The sequence below is a fragment of the Micromys minutus genome (genome assembly GCF_963924665.1).
Source record: "Micromys minutus genome assembly, chromosome: 4".
NCBI lineage: Eukaryota > Metazoa > Chordata > Mammalia > Rodentia > Muridae > Micromys > Micromys minutus.
In genome coordinates, this window is record NC_137973.1 from 67,602,361 (window position 1) to 67,619,532 (window position 17,172).

Genomic DNA, 17,172 nt, shown 5'->3' on the forward strand with positions numbered 1-17,172 from the left:
ATTTGCCTCTTGTTCAGACACTGTGAATGAGTGTTTGGATGGAGTTGTCCAGAATTGTGTATCTTGTTCAGACACTGTGAATGGGTGTTTGGATGAAGTTGTCCAGAACTATGTATCTTGTTCAGACACTGTGAATGGGTGTGGTTGGATGGAGTTGTCCAGAACTGTGTATCTTGTTCAGACACTGTGAATAGGTGTGGTGGGATGGAGTTGTCCAGAACTGTGTATCTTGTTCAGACACTGTGAATGGGTGTGGTGGGATGGAGTTGTCCAGAACTGTGTATGTTGTTCAGACACTGTAAATGGGTGTGGTTGGATGAAGTTGTCCAGAACTGTGTATCTTGTTCAGACACTGTGAATGGGTGTGGTTAGATGGAGTTTTCCAGAACTGTGTATCTTGTTCAGACACTGTGAATGGGTGTGGTTAGATGGAGTTGTCCAGAACTGTGTATGTTGTTCAGACACTGTGAATGGGTGTGGTTGGATGGAGTTTTCCAGAACTGTATATCTGATCAAATGATTACCATAGAGGAGAAGTGCTGAGCGGACGAAAACTGTGAGAGGGTGAGATAAAAATGATGATGCAAGGGCTCTAATCTGCATAAAAATATCTATAGAAAAGGCACCTTGGAGCAATTTAGGAGTGTGTGACTAAGTAAGGTCCACCCTCTCTATATATACACACACACATACATACACTCAGTCACACAAACACACACACTCATACATACATATACACATAGTCACACATATATACAGAGTCATATGGTCTCACATGTACACGTACACACACATACTCCTCATACACACAATACTCATACACAGTCTCTCTCACATAAACAGTCTCACACACATATACACACCAATCACATATACATACACACAGTCACACAAACACACACACACTCATACATACATATACATATATATATATACATATACACAGTCACATATACATACACAGTCATACTCTCTCACGTGTACACATACACACACATACTCATACACACAACACTCATACACAGTCTCTCTCACATAAACAGTCTCACACACATATACACATCACTTGAATATACATACACACACAGTCACACATACAGGTACACACATAGATATATATACATTCACCTATTCACACACACAGTCATACATGCAACCATATGCACATAACTATATATAGACATAGACACATTCATACACACAGTCACTCTCTCACACACACATACACACACACACTCACACAATATATTCACACACATTCCCACTCACACACACAATGATACATGCAGCCATACACAAATGAGTTCCAGAATCAGGGAAAAACACAAGAGAGGAGAAAGGCCATTAGGGGTACAGGAGAGCTTAGGCATATGAGAAAGTCTAGTCACCAAAAGAGAATCCTCACAGAATTCTTTTTAAAAGTTTCCACAGGGGAAGATCCACTTTGACAGATCCTAACAGCATTTGAGTATTGGCACCACACCGATTTTAAAGATACAAATAAAATATTTTTAAAATTTTTCACACCTCTGGATTTATTAAGAGAGATATTGGAATGATTACCACACTCAAACTCCAGCCTTGAATGGATAGTAGTAGCTGATTATATCATTTCTTGTGTTATTTATTTTTATATTTCAATTCGGTCAGTTAAAATAAATACAAATGAACTGCAGAAACCTACTCTGAGGGCTTTACAAGGCTTCCAGAAGATATTTTTCTGACATCCATGCCTGTCCTTAAGCCATTTCCTGAGCCTTTCCCTGTATTATAAAAGCAACCCTCATTGGTCGCTGCTGTTTTCTCATCCACAGTTCATTTTTCCCCCTTCTATTCTGATGGAGTTAGAACATCACTGTTTGGTTTTTTGCCAAGGTCTCTGAATCACTAGATGTGGTCTTGGACTAAAACCGTTAGCTTTAAAGCCACAGCAACACAGTCATTTATCCTCTTTACCTCCCTTTCACTTTTATCAATGTGTCCAATTTCTGATAGTTTCTCACTTGTATACAATGTATTGCTGTCACAATTTCCTCATCACACTGTTTTCCTTTGTCCCCAGCCCTATCCCCTGACCCTTTCATTCCTCTCATACATCCCCCTTTCACAGGAGATGGTCACAGCTGCTGTGTGCTCCTGATGGTAACAACCGTGTAATATTCAGAAGAAAATCTATTCATAGTATTCTTCCCTGTCCTACAGGTCACCTTCCCACCCTGTCTTCTGCAAAGCCTCAGGCTATGGAGTGGATGATTTCGATGTCCTATTTGAGGCTCTTATTCTCAGCACTTTTAATGATTCTTTACTTTGAGCACCACTCACCCCCAAGAAAGGCGTTTTTAGGGCTAAGAACTGTGTGTGTCTATGAGTATAAACGTATGAATTTAGAAGGAATTCTAACGATGACATGCTCATTTAGCAAAGCTTCAGCAGTAGATTCACTTTCATAGCCTGTGACATCCTTTGACAACTACAAATGTGATATTTTCCTAATTTTTCCTTCTCTGGCTTCAGTTACCTTTCTGATATCTGTGGTCTTAACATGAGACCAGTTACTTGACATCTCGACCTAACTATTACTCAAGCTTCAGTCTTGAAGTTTCCTCCTATCTGCTTCCTTGGTCTTTTCCAGTGGAGTGAGTGACACTTTCCTGATCCCTTCAGTTTCTCGTTCCATGAGCCTTGGCATTTTTTTTTTTTTTTTTTTTGGTTATAGTTTTGTTTGTGCTTCCATGTTAACATTCCCTGATGAAAAGCAAGTTGGAGATGAAAAGAGATTTATTTCAGCTTATAATTACAGCTCACAGTCTATCACTGGGAAAGCTAAGGTATGGACTTCAAATTATCTCATTCAGATCAGAGAGAGATGAAGGTACATATGCTCTTCTTGCTTGCTGGTGCTCAGCTTGTTCGCTATACTCTTATAGAGTTGAAAACCTCATGCTAGGGTCACACAGAGTTGGCTGGGTCAACCCACATCAACTTAAACTTAGCTCCACATACCAACCCACTTTATATAAGTCCTAATTGAGAGTCTTTCTAGTAGATTCAAGGCTGTGACAAGCTGACAAAGCTTGCTATCACAATTCTTCCTGTCCATTTGTGGAACTTTGGGAATTATAATTTAATTACAGTACTTCTGGCTCCTTTTCTTTCCAATCCTTCCTTATATATCTATTCTTTCTCTCTTTCAAATTTCTGGAGATTTTCTCCACTAATTGTTATTACATAAACATATGTATATGTGTATGCATATACATATATATTCCTAAATAACCTGTTCTATTACTATGGAGTTATTTGTATTTATTTTTTTCAGGGATGAATGTTTGGCACTTAATAAGTGTTTGGTACATCCACAAATGTCTCACACAAATGATCAGCACTTAATAAACAGGGTCAAATGGTAAAGAGGCCCTAGCCCTTGCTCTGGGAGATAGAGTATCTTGAATTGAGCACCCACTGGTAAATTATCAGCCACCAAGAATAGCTTCAAACTCATGGTTACATCGGAACTAATTCATCTCTGTGGGCCACAAAATAAAAGCAGTAGACATGAACATGAAAGTGGGACTTCTGTGGAAGGGATAAGGTAGTCCAGGTGGTATAGAGGTGGAAGGTAGCCTGTACCTTAAAACTTATATGGACTTACAAAACTGTGTAAAACTACTTTGTCTTCAGAGAATATATCAAACCGAAAAGAAAAAAAGAAGAGAAGAAATGAGGAAGGGGAACAAGGACAATGAGAAGGAGAAGAATAGAGAGGAGGAAGAGGAGGAGGAAGGAATATGAAAAGGGAGGAAGACAGATGGAATCACTTGTCAGCAACGGCTCCTGTACTTTTTGGCTCAGAACATATAAAATGGAACAAAAAGAACCACCAGTGTGCAAAAAATCATGGCAGGGGATCTTAAAAGAAAGGGAGCTATAGTACACAGTATTTTAAAACATTACTTACTGTGAGTTGATGTTAGGCAATACATGATTGGACATCAGAGAGGTAGGTGGCACAATGTTGGGAGGAAAGGAAGAGAAAGAGAGGAGGCAGAGATAGACGGAGGAGGAGATAGAAGCAGATATGTATGTTTCTATCGGCGCACGTCTAGCTTGATAAGGTTATTATGATTATTTCTAAGAGTTTCTACAGGTCTAATTTATCTTATCTGGATGTGCAGTCTCTATCTTTGTCCACTGCTTGTGAGTTTATTGTGCAGAGGGTTTGTGGATTGGGAATTTCACATATAAATCTGTGTGATAAATGAATGATTATGAAGTCATATTTCTACCTGGCAGTGGAGGAAAGTGAGGGAAAACAACATGCTGGGGCAGTCGTATCCACCTAGGACAGAAGCAACAGGGGTGGAGGAGTGAACCTTGCCTGAGTTCCTAGATGCAGCAAGCTTGGAGCATTGAGTTAGAGCCCTTGCAGTGCCATGTGGCCACATGGGAGGCAGCACTAGCACAGGGTAAAAGATTTGCACTTTTTAATATTTACCACAGCAACTGACGCTAACCAACTAGATGTAAAACAAAACTCGAAGACAGCTAGAAGGTCTCAGGAATTACTAGTCATAACTGTGTACTTTTTCGATTTTGTTTGTTTGTTTGTTTTCTGGAAGATGTCAGTGCACAGTATTTGATGCCAACATAGAAGTTCTGTAGTATGAAAGTTCAAGGTGCCCATTGTCATTCTAGGAGGGACACAGCTAATCCCGTACAGCATCTGACAGTTTTCATCACTTGGCCCATCTGAACGTTTGCAGTAGGACATAGGTGCAATTTTATATATTTAGAAGTTAAATACTTGTGATGCCAAATATCAAGTTTGTTTCAACAAGGATGCCTAGACAATATGTTCTTTCTCTATTCTTATTTCAGAGCTGTTTCCAAAATTATTGTAAGATACCTGACAACCAAAAAAAAATGTAATAAAATAACAAATGTTACTCAGAGGATTAGTTAATAACCAAGTAAACTGTTAGCCTACGAAACATATACAACTTACATTTGGCCAGAATGGTGTTCTTTATTTTCATTTTTTTAGACGTGTACTGTGTAACTGCATGTGTACACTGTATGCATGTGCCATGGCACAAGTGTATAAAGAGCAGAGAATAGCTGCTGGGGTCAGCTCTCTCCTTCCACGATGTGGGTTCTAGGTATCACTAAGGTCAGTAGGTTTGTTGGCAAGTGTGTTACCCACTGAAGCACTGAACCACCCTCCCTCCCGTCAATAAACATAACATATTCCTTGCTTGAGATAGGATTTTCACTATGACTGTAGTCCTAGTTGTCCTGGATGTTATTAAGATGACCAGGCTGGCCATGAATTCAAATTATCCTTCCTGCCTCTATCTCCATCCTGTTGGGATCAAAAGGCCTATGCTACCATTCCTGGAGTAGATTGGAAGGTTTTATTTTAAACCTGCAGTAATTTTTTTTTGAGAAAGCAGGTTATTCCTCTTCAAACCATTTAAAATATTCCACAGTTTTTGAAACTTACTTTCACCTATATTATATATGAGTTAAACTGGGTCACAAGCGGTACTCCGTGAAAAGGGAAAGTAGATCGTGCACTCATTTTGACCTATTAAATTCCTATTTGAATTTTGTGAAAACTGTTCCAGTTTCATACTCCTTGAATCCATCTGCTCTTGGTTTTTCTCACTGTGGATACCTCTGCTTCTTTTCCTAGAAGTGCTAACCACGCATTTTCCCACAGACATGGCAGTATCTCACACAGGAAGTCATGCCTTGTAAACTCCCCCGGCTCTCAAATTGCTTAGTCATTGAGTTGTCTACCAAACCAGATGAGAAGGCTTCTTAATGTAAACTTTTTGTTTCTCTATTTGTTTGAGACAGGGTTTCATTAGAAGCTCAGGTGTCCTGAAATCTCCTATCCCAGGCTCACCCGTTACCTCAGCCTACCATGGGTTGGTACTAACAGCCTGAACCCAAATGCCCAGCAAGAACTCATCTTTTAAATAGGTAAACACAGCACTGTTATACAATGATCTAGGTGATATAGAAGCACCTATGGCACCCGAATGAGCATGTCACCCGCATGTTCTCTTTTCATTCTCAAAAACAACTTCCAAATGTCTGTTACTGTTTTTCTGTATTTTGCTTTTTGATAAATGACTGACAAGGGTTCCCCATGACTCAGAAGCTGGGTCTGAGACAATCTGTGTCTGGAGGCATCACAGGGGGGCAGTGCTCATTAAAGTGTGTGCAGTAGAAAAGTCCTCCTGCTTACTCCAGGGCTACCTCAACATCCTGATGCTCAGGCCTCACCTCCTAAGTGATGACACAGTACTGAATTATTTCACACTTCAGTGAAAACTGTTTGAAGGACTTTTCTTCTTTAATTCTCAGACCAAGTTACCTAATTAGAACCTTACTCTAAAGAAATCAGGTTTTATCTGGTATCAGGGTGAAACCAGGGGTTCACTTAGTAGGATAAACTCAGGTAATAGTTGGCAAAAAAGCTCTGAATCCTCTGAATGTAGATGGACAGACTTAGACAGCTGTGCTCCACAGAGGTTGTAGCTACACACCGAGCACACAGTGAGTAGGGACACACATTGCTTCTAATCTTTAATGCTTTCTATTTTCACATGGATCTCTTAAAAAACAATGCCAACTAGAACTTTTTAAAGTATGGGACAATTAATTTGGACTTTAATAAATAGCTCTGAAGGAAGGTAAATAGATTTCTGGTTTTTTGGTTGGGTTTTGGTTTGTTGTATTGTATTTCTTTTTGTTTTGTTTTGTTTGTTTGTTTGTCTCTTTCTTTCTTTTTTCAAGACAGGGTTTCTTTGTGCAGCCATATTTGTCCTGGATTGTGTCCTGTAGACCGGGCTGGCCTAAACTCAGAGTGCACATCACACCTGGCATTAGCAGTTAAAAAATAATTAAATCATTTGCTTTTGCATGAAACAGAAGCAGGATTCCTTTGTAGACATGATTCAACCATATCTAGTTAAATCTAAATCAAAAGACACATTGGAAACCCAAGTGCCAGCCACTGCACATTTTGTCTCCTGGTTAGACTATTGCCCTAGTCCTGGTTATCAAGCCTTGCTATCTGCTACTGGAGGGATAACTAGATATGTAATGGTGAGTACAATTCTGATGACAGGATATATTCATTACTAAGTAATGTCTTCATGGGTATCAGACATGCTGACCACTTCACACTTCTTGATACACACACGACTCTAGTCAGGAGACACACACGGCTGTGGTGTTGACACTACCTGACCTCCTGATACTGCTTGTATGGGAAATAGCTCCTGTGGAACATTTTTCTCTTCCCAGAGGAATGCAGTTGAACTAACTGAGCTCCTCCCACCCTCTGCCCAGAACATTAAGCTAAAGGTAACCCTGTGCTGAGAAAAATTTCCCACATAATCTCTACTTCATAAACAGGATGAAGAGGTTAGGAGGCCCTGTGAACCCTTCCTGTCTGAGGGTCACAAAAAGAAATTACTAGACATGAACACAAAAGTGAGATTGTGGGGGAGGTAAGAATGACGTGGTCGGGGAGGCAGAGAATGAAACCAGGCCCTCTATGTTGTACACACTTACAAGACTGTAAAATAACAAACTATACACCTATGGTCACTTGATCTTTGATAGAGGAGCTAAAACTGTTCAATGAAAAAAGTACAGCCTTTTTAACAAGTGGTGTTATTTCAAGTGGCAGTTAGGATGCAGAAGAATGCAAATCAATCTGTTCTTATCTCTGTGTATGAAGCTCAAGTGCAAGTGGATAAAAGACCGCCACATAAAACCAGGTACACTGAAACTAATGGAACAGAAAGGTGGGGAAGAGCTTAGAACACATAGGCACATGGGAAAGTTTCCTGAACAGAATACCAATGGCATGTGCTCTAAGATCAAGAATCGACAAATGGGACCTCATAAAATTGCAAAGGCTAAGGACACTGTCAAGAAGACAAAACAGCAGCCAATAGATTGGGAAAGGATCTTTACTAATTCTACATCTGATAAAATGCTACTATTAAATCTATACACAGAACTCAAGAAATTATACTCCAGAGAAACAAACAATCCTATTAAAAATGGGGTATAGAGTTAAACAAAGAATTCTCAACTAAGGAATAATGAATGGCTGGGAAGCACCTAAAGAAAGGCTGAACACCCCTAGTCATCAGGGAAATGCAAATCAAAACAACCCTGAGATTCTACCTCACATCAGTCAGAGCGCTAAGACAAAAAAACTCAGATGACAGCAGATGCTGGAAAGGATGTGGAAAAAGAGGAACACTCCTCCACTGTTGGTGGGATTGCAAGCTGGTACAACCATTCTGAAAATCAAAAAATTGAACATAGTACTGCCTCAGGACCCAACTATGCCACTTCTAGACATATACCTAAAAGAAGCTCCAACATATAACAAGGACACATGCTCCACTATGTTCATAACAGTCTTATTTATAATAGCCAGAAGCTAGAAAGAACTCAGATGTCCATCAAGAGAGGAATGGATTCAGAAATTGTACATTTACACAATGAAGTACTACACAGCTAATATAAACAATAATTTTATGAAATTCCTTGACTTCATTCTGAGTGAAGTAACCCAGTCACAAAAATCACACATGGTATGCACTCACTGATAAGTGGATACTAGCCACAGAAAACTTTGAATACTGAAGAAACAATTCACAGACCTTATGAAGCTCAAAAAGAAGAAAGGCCAAAATGTGGATGTCTCAGTCCTTCTTAGAAGTGAGAACAAAACATTCACTGGAGGAAATATAAGGTCAAATAGAGGAGCAGGAATAGAAGAAAAGATCATTCAGAAGCTGCCTCACCTTGGGATCTACCCTATATGGAGGGTCTAAACCCAAATACCAACCCAGTCCTTACTGGCAGGAACCAGATAGGGATGCTTCCTCAGGGCCTCTGCCAGAGTCATACAGATACAACTGAGCACACTTGTAGCTAACCATCAGACTGAATCAGGGACCCCAATGAAGGTGCTAAAAAAAGAACTGAAGGAACTGAAAGGGATTGCAACCTCATGGGAAGAACAATATTGTTGACCAACCAAACCCTCCACAACTCCCATGAACTAAAACACCAAGCATTGAGCACACATGCAGAGACCTATGGTTCCAGTTACTTATGTAGCAGAAGATAGCAGTGTCTGGCATCAATGTGAGAAGAGGCCTTTGGTCTAGGAAGGGCATGTTTTCCCAATGTAGGGAATGCTAATTCACTGAGGTGGAGAGGGTGATTAGGAGAGGTGGTACCTCCGTGGAAACAAGTGGAGGGGAAAGGGGGTGGGAGCAGGGTGGGAGAAGGGAATAACTTTTGATATGTAAATACAGAGAGCATCTAATAAAAACAAACAAACAAACAAATAAATAAATAAATAAATAAAAGAACTGGTTTACTCAGAAGAAAAATACTTGCATGAATGAGTTGGGCCTAGGTTAAGTAAAAGATACTACCCACTGCAGTGTGGGGAAGGGGGACTTCCTATATAAAAGCAACTGAAGCAACTGAAGTGCTAACTATTGTATTAAGAAGAAATAAATGGAGAGAAATACATAGAGGGCTAAAAGTACTCAGCAGGACATAAAAGTTTCCTCACTTTTTCTCATGTTGCTCAAAATAAGCACTGTCTTCAGACAACTAACATGAGGTTCAGTGAAACAAAAGTTATCTTCCAGCAAATTCTATTTAACTCAATTGTTGAGTAGAAATTAGAAAAGCGGGGTGAGTGGAATGGAATAAGGGGTTTGCAGAGGGGAAACTGAGAAAGGCAATAACATTTGAAATGTAAGTAAATAAAATATCCAATAAAAAAGATCTCTCTCTCCCTCTCTCTCTCTCTCTCTCTCTCTCATGCACACACATACATACTCACAAAAAAAATTACAAAAGAAGTCTCTTCTTCAAGGTCCATAAATGGGTTGTCTCTGCATGTCTGGGTGTGAAGGCTACTTTGCCGCAGACCCTGAGCCATATAGTGGTGAAGAATTCCAGTGTCTACCATTTAAAATGGTACAGTGTTGCCATGTCATTGGTAGCAGTGTATCTCACACCCTCTTTCATTGTTATTAACACATTCTCCATTTTAACAGATAAACAACCATTCACAATTATTAAGAGTGTATCAGACCCTTAAAGCAACTAGAGCCAAAATGACCCCACCTAAAAATAGATTAGTTAATAAAAATAAAAATAAAATGCTGTGAGAAATTTAATTCTGATTAGTAAATTAAAATAGTTTCAGGCTATAATTTCTTGCTGTATACCTCACCAAGAACATCTCCTATAATGATATTACTATTCTGGTGAAATTTCTTTATGAAAGCTGTTTTTAATTCTTATTGTGAGACCCTCAACTGCATTTAAAAAGAAAACCAAAAGGCACTCAAAGCAACCACCTTAACAGTCATTTGAAAACATAATCTCTGTAAACTCCTTTGACTTAGTCAACCAGATTAAGTCCTTTCCTTTCCTTCCTTCAGGCGCTCCTGGTTCCTGGCTCCTGGGCATGGTTCTATTTCGACTGGCCTGGGGCCAGGGGACTGGGCAACAGAACTAGCTACAAACGAGGCTGTTTGCTCTGTCTATACCTTTCCGATGAGATCTAGCATTAAAGCTGGGTCCACAAAGATTTTTAAAAGGCCTAGATGGTTCTTGGAGCACTCAGGAAAAGTTCTAGGTCTGTTGAAGTTGCATAGCAGCTGGAAGGTACTGGGATAGGAAATGTGCCCCCACCTGCTGGGGTAAGGGCTCCATCAGAGCAGGACCAGGCTGAAAAGTCCTTCAGATTTGCAGTGGCGGGGAAAGTAGTGAAGCCCGTTTAAAGACGACCAGGACTTAATGACTCTCAGGACAAACTGTCTACTGGTTGTCTTAGTCTTAGGAGGACCCCAGGATCATCCTGTTCCTTCCACCCAATGCCCTGACAAACATGAGACCACCCACCTGGAGGCGCTAGGCCAACCTGGAACAGGTCCGGGCTGCTGTCCCTAGTGCCAGAAGCCACAGGAAACATTGCAGGAGGTCGGAGCCTGGGAACTGCGGTGGCCAGCCCTGACTGCAACTTCCCCTGCAGCCCTTGAGCTCTGCTGGTCTGTGGCCCTGCAGCTTGCTTCCTACCCTGGGGACTGTGGCCCGGAAATGCAGCCGGGGGGGGGGGGGGGGGGGGGAGCTCAGACCACAAGGCTAGGGCTAGGCTTTGCTGGGGGGTGGGGTGAAATTGTTTCAAGGCTTGCTCTTGCTTAGTTTCAGAGAGCTATCCTAGGTTCACATAAGATGCCCTCTTCTCCCAGAATAGCCTTATGCTCAGGTCACCTGGAGCCTGGAGCCTTTCTTATTCTGTTCTCTTTCTCTGCTAAGCTAACCCTTCCTCCTGAAAGACTGAGTCACGGAAGTAGACTTTCATAAAAGAAATTACTTGACAGAGGGGTAGATAGAGATACAGGGACAGAGAACTAAAGGTATGCAATCTTAATATTTTCTCTTTCCCAGGCTCCAGGTTCAGTGCCGCTGTTGGAGAATGATTTTCATTCCCACATGAAATGCTTTTCCTGATTCTGCTCTAATTTTGAAATGGGCCAGGTCAGAACTTCAGCAGGCTTCTAAATAGCCCATGCCCTTTTCTTCACCCATGAATTATGACTGTGTTCTTGCTTGTTTTTAAAGAATGACAAATACCAAAAGAGTTATCCCAGAGCCTAACAATAAGCAAGTATCAAAAATCACTAGACTATGACCTTACCAGAGTTGGAGATAATGTGATGAACAAATTGGAAGTGTGGGAGTAGCACACAGTTCCCACGCTCTGCTCTTCCTTCTTCGAAAAGAACCAGAAAGTTCTACTTTGCAGTGTTTTTGGAAAACTGTGACTATCAAGAGTCACAGAGAGTCATTAACTTTCCCTACATACTGGACAAAATTCATGAAGTGCATTTATCTCCAAAAGATACATTCCCGTGTCGTCATTTTGAGTAACTCTTCCAAATTTTGAACAATAAAGCAGACAATTTAAGCCAGTGTATGAAATAATAGTACTCTCATACAGGCAACGGGGACAGGGGAGGGCAGATCTGGGATGGGGGAGGTTGGTGAGGTGGTAACCAGAAAGTGGGATATCATGGGATGGGGGTTGGTGGAGGGGTAGCCAGAAAGTGGGATATCATTTGAGATGTAAACAAATGGGACGATTAATAAAAGATAAAAATATATGCAGACGAGTGAGAGGCTGCTTATGTAGGGTTGCTTTCCCAGAAACTTCAGCCGAGTTCACATAGACATGGATGTAAATCTTTGCTCAATATTTTCAGAAATATGATACTTAGGAAAGATTCCTTCTTGGTAGGGGAGAAAGGAAGAGAGTGGTGTATTAGAGGAGTTTAGGTGTATGTTTAAGCAATGTCGTTGGAAGGAGGGAGTGGAGCGACAAAGAACAATTGTATTTAAGCCTGAGTGTAGATATCTCATTAGAGAATGACCACAAAATTTTCCTTCAGCGAGCTCACCGGGAAGATTATATTCATGGGTACAAACGCTACTGTATGTATTTCTAACTGCAACTTCGACCAACTTAAAGCTCTAGTGTTTTTTTTCTCCTGCATAATTAAGTATATGAGTCTTCAAAGGCATGCATGTATGCGTGGGTAACCCAAAACAGAGTTTACTAGTTTAATTAAAGCCTCTTTCTAGGGCTGCTGCTGCTGCTGGCTCTGGTTTTTGTTGTTGCTGGTGAAATCATCATTTTGAAAAGTCTCATATGCTAATCACTTTATGAAAGTTCAACCATGTTAATGGCTGTTGATCTCAAAATAGTAGTGCTTTAACCCCATTCAACAAATGAGCAACTTTGGGTTTTTAAACTCTTAAGAGGACAAAGGTGTTATTCAGTCTTTTCTCAGATGATCACTGAAAGCCATTTTTGAAGACTGCATAAACACCATATACAAGTATAAATTATGTAATTGCATGTAATAGCAGCCCATCCTTATCCATGAAAATAAATTATAAAATCTCTATTAAACCACAGAGAACCGCTATGAACATTGTGGTGCATATATCTTTGTTGTGTATTAAAGTGTCTCTGGGGTATATGCCCAGAAGTGGAATAGCTGGGTCTTCAGGTAGTACTATATCCAATTTTCTGAGGTATCGCCAGACAGATTTCCAGAGTGGTTGTATTAGCTTGCAACCCCACCAACAGTGGAGAAGTGTTCCTATTTCTCCGCAGCCTTGCCAGCATCTGCTGTCATCTGAGTTTTGGATCTTGGCCAATCTGACTTGTGTGAGGTGGAATCTTAGGGTTGTTTTGATTTGCATTTCCCTGATGGCTAAGGATGTCGAGCACTTCCTCAGATGTTTTTCGGCCATTCGGTGTTCCTCAACTGAAAATGATTTGTTTAGCTCTGTACCCCATTTTTTAATAGGGTTATTTGATTCTCTGGTGTCTAGCTTTTTGAGTTCCTTGTACACCTTGGATATTAGGCCTCTATCTGATGTGGTGTTGGTAAAGATCTTTTCCCATTCTGTTGGTTGCCGTTTTGTTTTCTTGACGATGTCCTTAGCCTTACAGAAACTTTGCAATCTCATTAAGTCCCATTTGCTAATCTTTGACCTTAGAGCTTGAGCCATTGGTGCTTTGTTCAGGAAATTTTCTCCTGTGCCTATGTGTTCTAAGGTTTTCCCTACTTTCTCATCTAATAGTTCCAGTGTATCTGGTTTAATGTGGAGATCTTTAATCCACTTACACTTGAGCTTTGTACAAGGAGATAAGAACGGGTCTATTTTCATTCTTTTGCATGTTGAGTGCCAGTTGGACCAGCACCATTTGTTGAATAGGCTGTCCTTTTTCCATTGAATGTTTACTGCTCCTTTGTCAAAAATCAGGTGACCATATACATGAGGGCTCATTTCTGGATCTTCTATTCTATTCCATTGATCCACTTGCCTATTTCTGTACCAGTACCATGCAGTTTTCAGCACAATTGCCTTGTAATATAGCTTGAGGTCAGTAGCTGGAAGGAACCCAGATGTCCTTCAGAAGACGAATGGATACAAAAATTGTGGTACATATACACAATGGAATACTACTCAGCCACCAGAAACAATGACTTAACCAAATTCTTAAGAAAATGGCTGCATCTAGAGAAGATCATCCTGAGTGAGATAACCCAGTCACAAAAGAACAGACATAATATGCAGTCACTGATAGTGGGATGCTAACCCCAGAGGCTTGCACTCCCCCAGAAACAACTCACAGACTGTATGAAGTCCAAGAAATAAAGAAAACAAAAAATATACATATATTCACAAACAAGAAGACTTTGACTCTTTCCATGTTGCGTTTTGTTTTGCATGTACTTTACGCTTATTGCAACTAGTACGTTTTCAATGCATACTGTCAAGCCCTTGAAAAAAATCAAGTACTGACTAAAAAACATATTCACATGGTTTTATGTAAAATTTATTTTAATGTCTGAAAAAACAGTACTGACAAAAATGTATAATTTTAAGCAAAAAATGTTTAAAATCTGTACATTTATCTTTGTTTTGCAAAATAAAGTCGTTTAAAAAATAAAAAAAATCCTTAAAAAAAAAAAAGAATTATAAAAAAAAAAAAACCACAGAGAATACCACATCATATATCTACTATGTGTTATACATAGACCCACCTACATAAATTAGGCTGCTAAATTATTAAAAAAAAAATAACAACTAGCAACTATGTAGAAGGACTATAATACTACATTTTTCTTTTGATATTTTTATACTGTGTTAGTGAGCCCAGAGAGAAGAAAACTGTAGTTAGGGAGGACCAGTGTATTGTAAAACTGCTTAAGTTTTCTATCCACTTCTATGTCCTGAAGGGATTTAGTCCGAAAAAGCTTCAATTTCTCCTCATTCTGGCACTCTTTTATTTGAGGACAAACACACACACACACACACACACACACACACAGTCTCGCCTGTATGCTAACTTTGCCAACACATATACAAAAACATGTTGTAGGTTGGTCTTCTATCCAAGTAATCAAACACAATATCCACGCCACCCCCAAACACTGTTTCCTTAAAGAAAGACAACTGTCTAAAAGGTTGGCTTATCACTTGGTTCCCATTTATTCTCATGAAAGAGGCACTTAGTAACTGTCACAGTTAGAGGCCTTTTCAGTTAGAATGCCACCAGCAGTGTGTAATTGCAAGTTTCTGATTTTTACCTCCGCTGCACAATGACAAAAGTGCTTTGCCCAGTTGGTTCCTTGTTTCTCAATATATCAAACGCCTGGATCCATTGACTTCTTCCCTTGCAGCAAATTCTTTCCTCTAGCAGCAAGTAGATGGCCTCAATATCATCACCCCCATCTCTGGAGATTACAAGAGCCTCACACTGACACTGTGATGCAGTGATTGGATGGCTAGAGCTGTTCACAGTTGCCCTGTAGCAGTTGCCATGGCTCATTCCCCGTGCCCTTTACAGACTGGATGCATTTGCTCATGCTGTTGAGTTTATTTCTACCTGCAGATTCTCTGCACTTAAAACAGAGCCAGTTCCTTCTTAAAGCAACAGCTTGTTGTAAAAGTGAAATCTTATGTATTTTCCTGGCTGTTCATTAATTACAGAACTTTCTTCTTCAGGAACAAGTCTGGATTCTTAAATGAGATTATTTGTCTGAGCACCATTGTCTTTCCTGTTATCTAGGTCAAAACTAGAATGTCAGAAAAGGGGGAAAACCTTCTAACAATGGAGTTATTAGTGTGTTGCTTTCATCATTTCTTAACTTTTTTCATATTTAATGGAGGTTTGTAATACTAACCTGAGTAATAACCCCCAAATATATCCTGTGTAAAACTCTCGATTCTATATAGATATTGCTTCCGTAAAATACAGAATTAAAAGTGGCAACGTGAAATTGGAATATAAGCCAGGATAAAGGGGTAGATATAATCAATCATGAGAGGCAGAGTCAGGTGATGCGATAAACAGAACAGAAGGATGTCTGAAGAGGGAAGAAGCAGACATGGGTTATAAAATACAGGTGACGTGGAAAGGGCAGGGATAACTCATCTCTACCCATACCACTTTGACTTTTAGCTCTGTGGGACTGATTTTCTATTGTAATCTCTAGATATAAGCTTAAAAAAATCATTTTGGTTTTAGGTTACTATTTTGGGTAATTTCTACTTCAGATACAGAATCTATAATGATGGTATTGAATCAAGGGTTGGGGAGACTCATTAATAAGAAATATCTGCTTACATTTTTTTCTTTCTTTCTTATTTTTATTGGATATTTTATGTATTTACATTTCAAATGTTCTCTCCTTTCTCCCCTCTCTCGTCCCCCCTTCTCCACCCCCCCTGCTTCTATGAAGATGCTCCCACTCCCACTCCCATCTCACCCTGGCATTCCCATACATTGGGGAAACATGGCTTCACAGCACCAAGGGCTTCTCCTCCTAACGATGCTAGACAATGCCATCCACTGCTAAGTATGCAGTTGGATCTATGGGTCCCTTTGGTTGGTGGTTTGGTCTCTAGGAGTTCTCCTAAGGGTTCTTATTGGTTAATATTGATGTTCTTCCTACAGAGTTGTAAACCCCTTCAGCTCCTTCAGTTCTTTCTCTAACTCCTCCATTGGGGTCCCTGTGCTCAGCTACAAGCATCCTCATTTGTATCAGTATGGCTCTGGCAGAGCCTCTGAGGAGCCATCTGTATCAGATTCTTGTCAGTAACACTTCTTGGCATCAGAATAGTGACTGGGTTTGGTGGCTGCAAACAGGATAGATCCCCAGGTGAGGAAGTTTCTGGATGACCTTTACTTTTGTCCCTACTCCTCTAATTGTCTCTGTATTTCCTCTTGATAATATTTTGTTCTCCCTTCTAAGAAGGACTGAATCATCCACATGTTGGTCTTCCTTCTTCTATGGTCTGTCAATTATTTCTTGGGTGTGTTCATATGTCCACTTTTCTTGGTGGTTAATTTGCTAAGACTGTATGGATCATCTCTGTTTGTCTTGCACTGTACTCTAGTGACACAGTGCTAGCCTTCTCTTTTCAGATACATCGAACGGCTTGTGGGATAACCATGTTTCTGCTTTTACTCTGGTTCATATCAACACTCCTGCCCATCAACTCACATCCCTGATGAGA

The 17,172-nt window shown here is 40.1% G+C and overlaps 1 protein-coding gene across 1 annotated transcript in view; it reads right to left on the reverse strand.

Moving 5' to 3' along the window:
• BANK1 (B cell scaffold protein with ankyrin repeats 1) overlaps positions 1-11,044 on the reverse strand; it is a gene marked incomplete at both ends in the record, with an annotated part of 116,088 nt that extends 105,044 nt beyond the window's left edge. The window contains one exon of the mRNA XM_080916043.1: positions 10,975-11,044. Within this exon, the coding sequence (XP_080772169.1) occupies positions 10,975-11,044 (70 nt within the window). The remainder of the gene's footprint in view (positions 1-10,974) is intronic.
• Between the last annotated feature and the right edge of the window lie 6,128 nt (positions 11,045-17,172).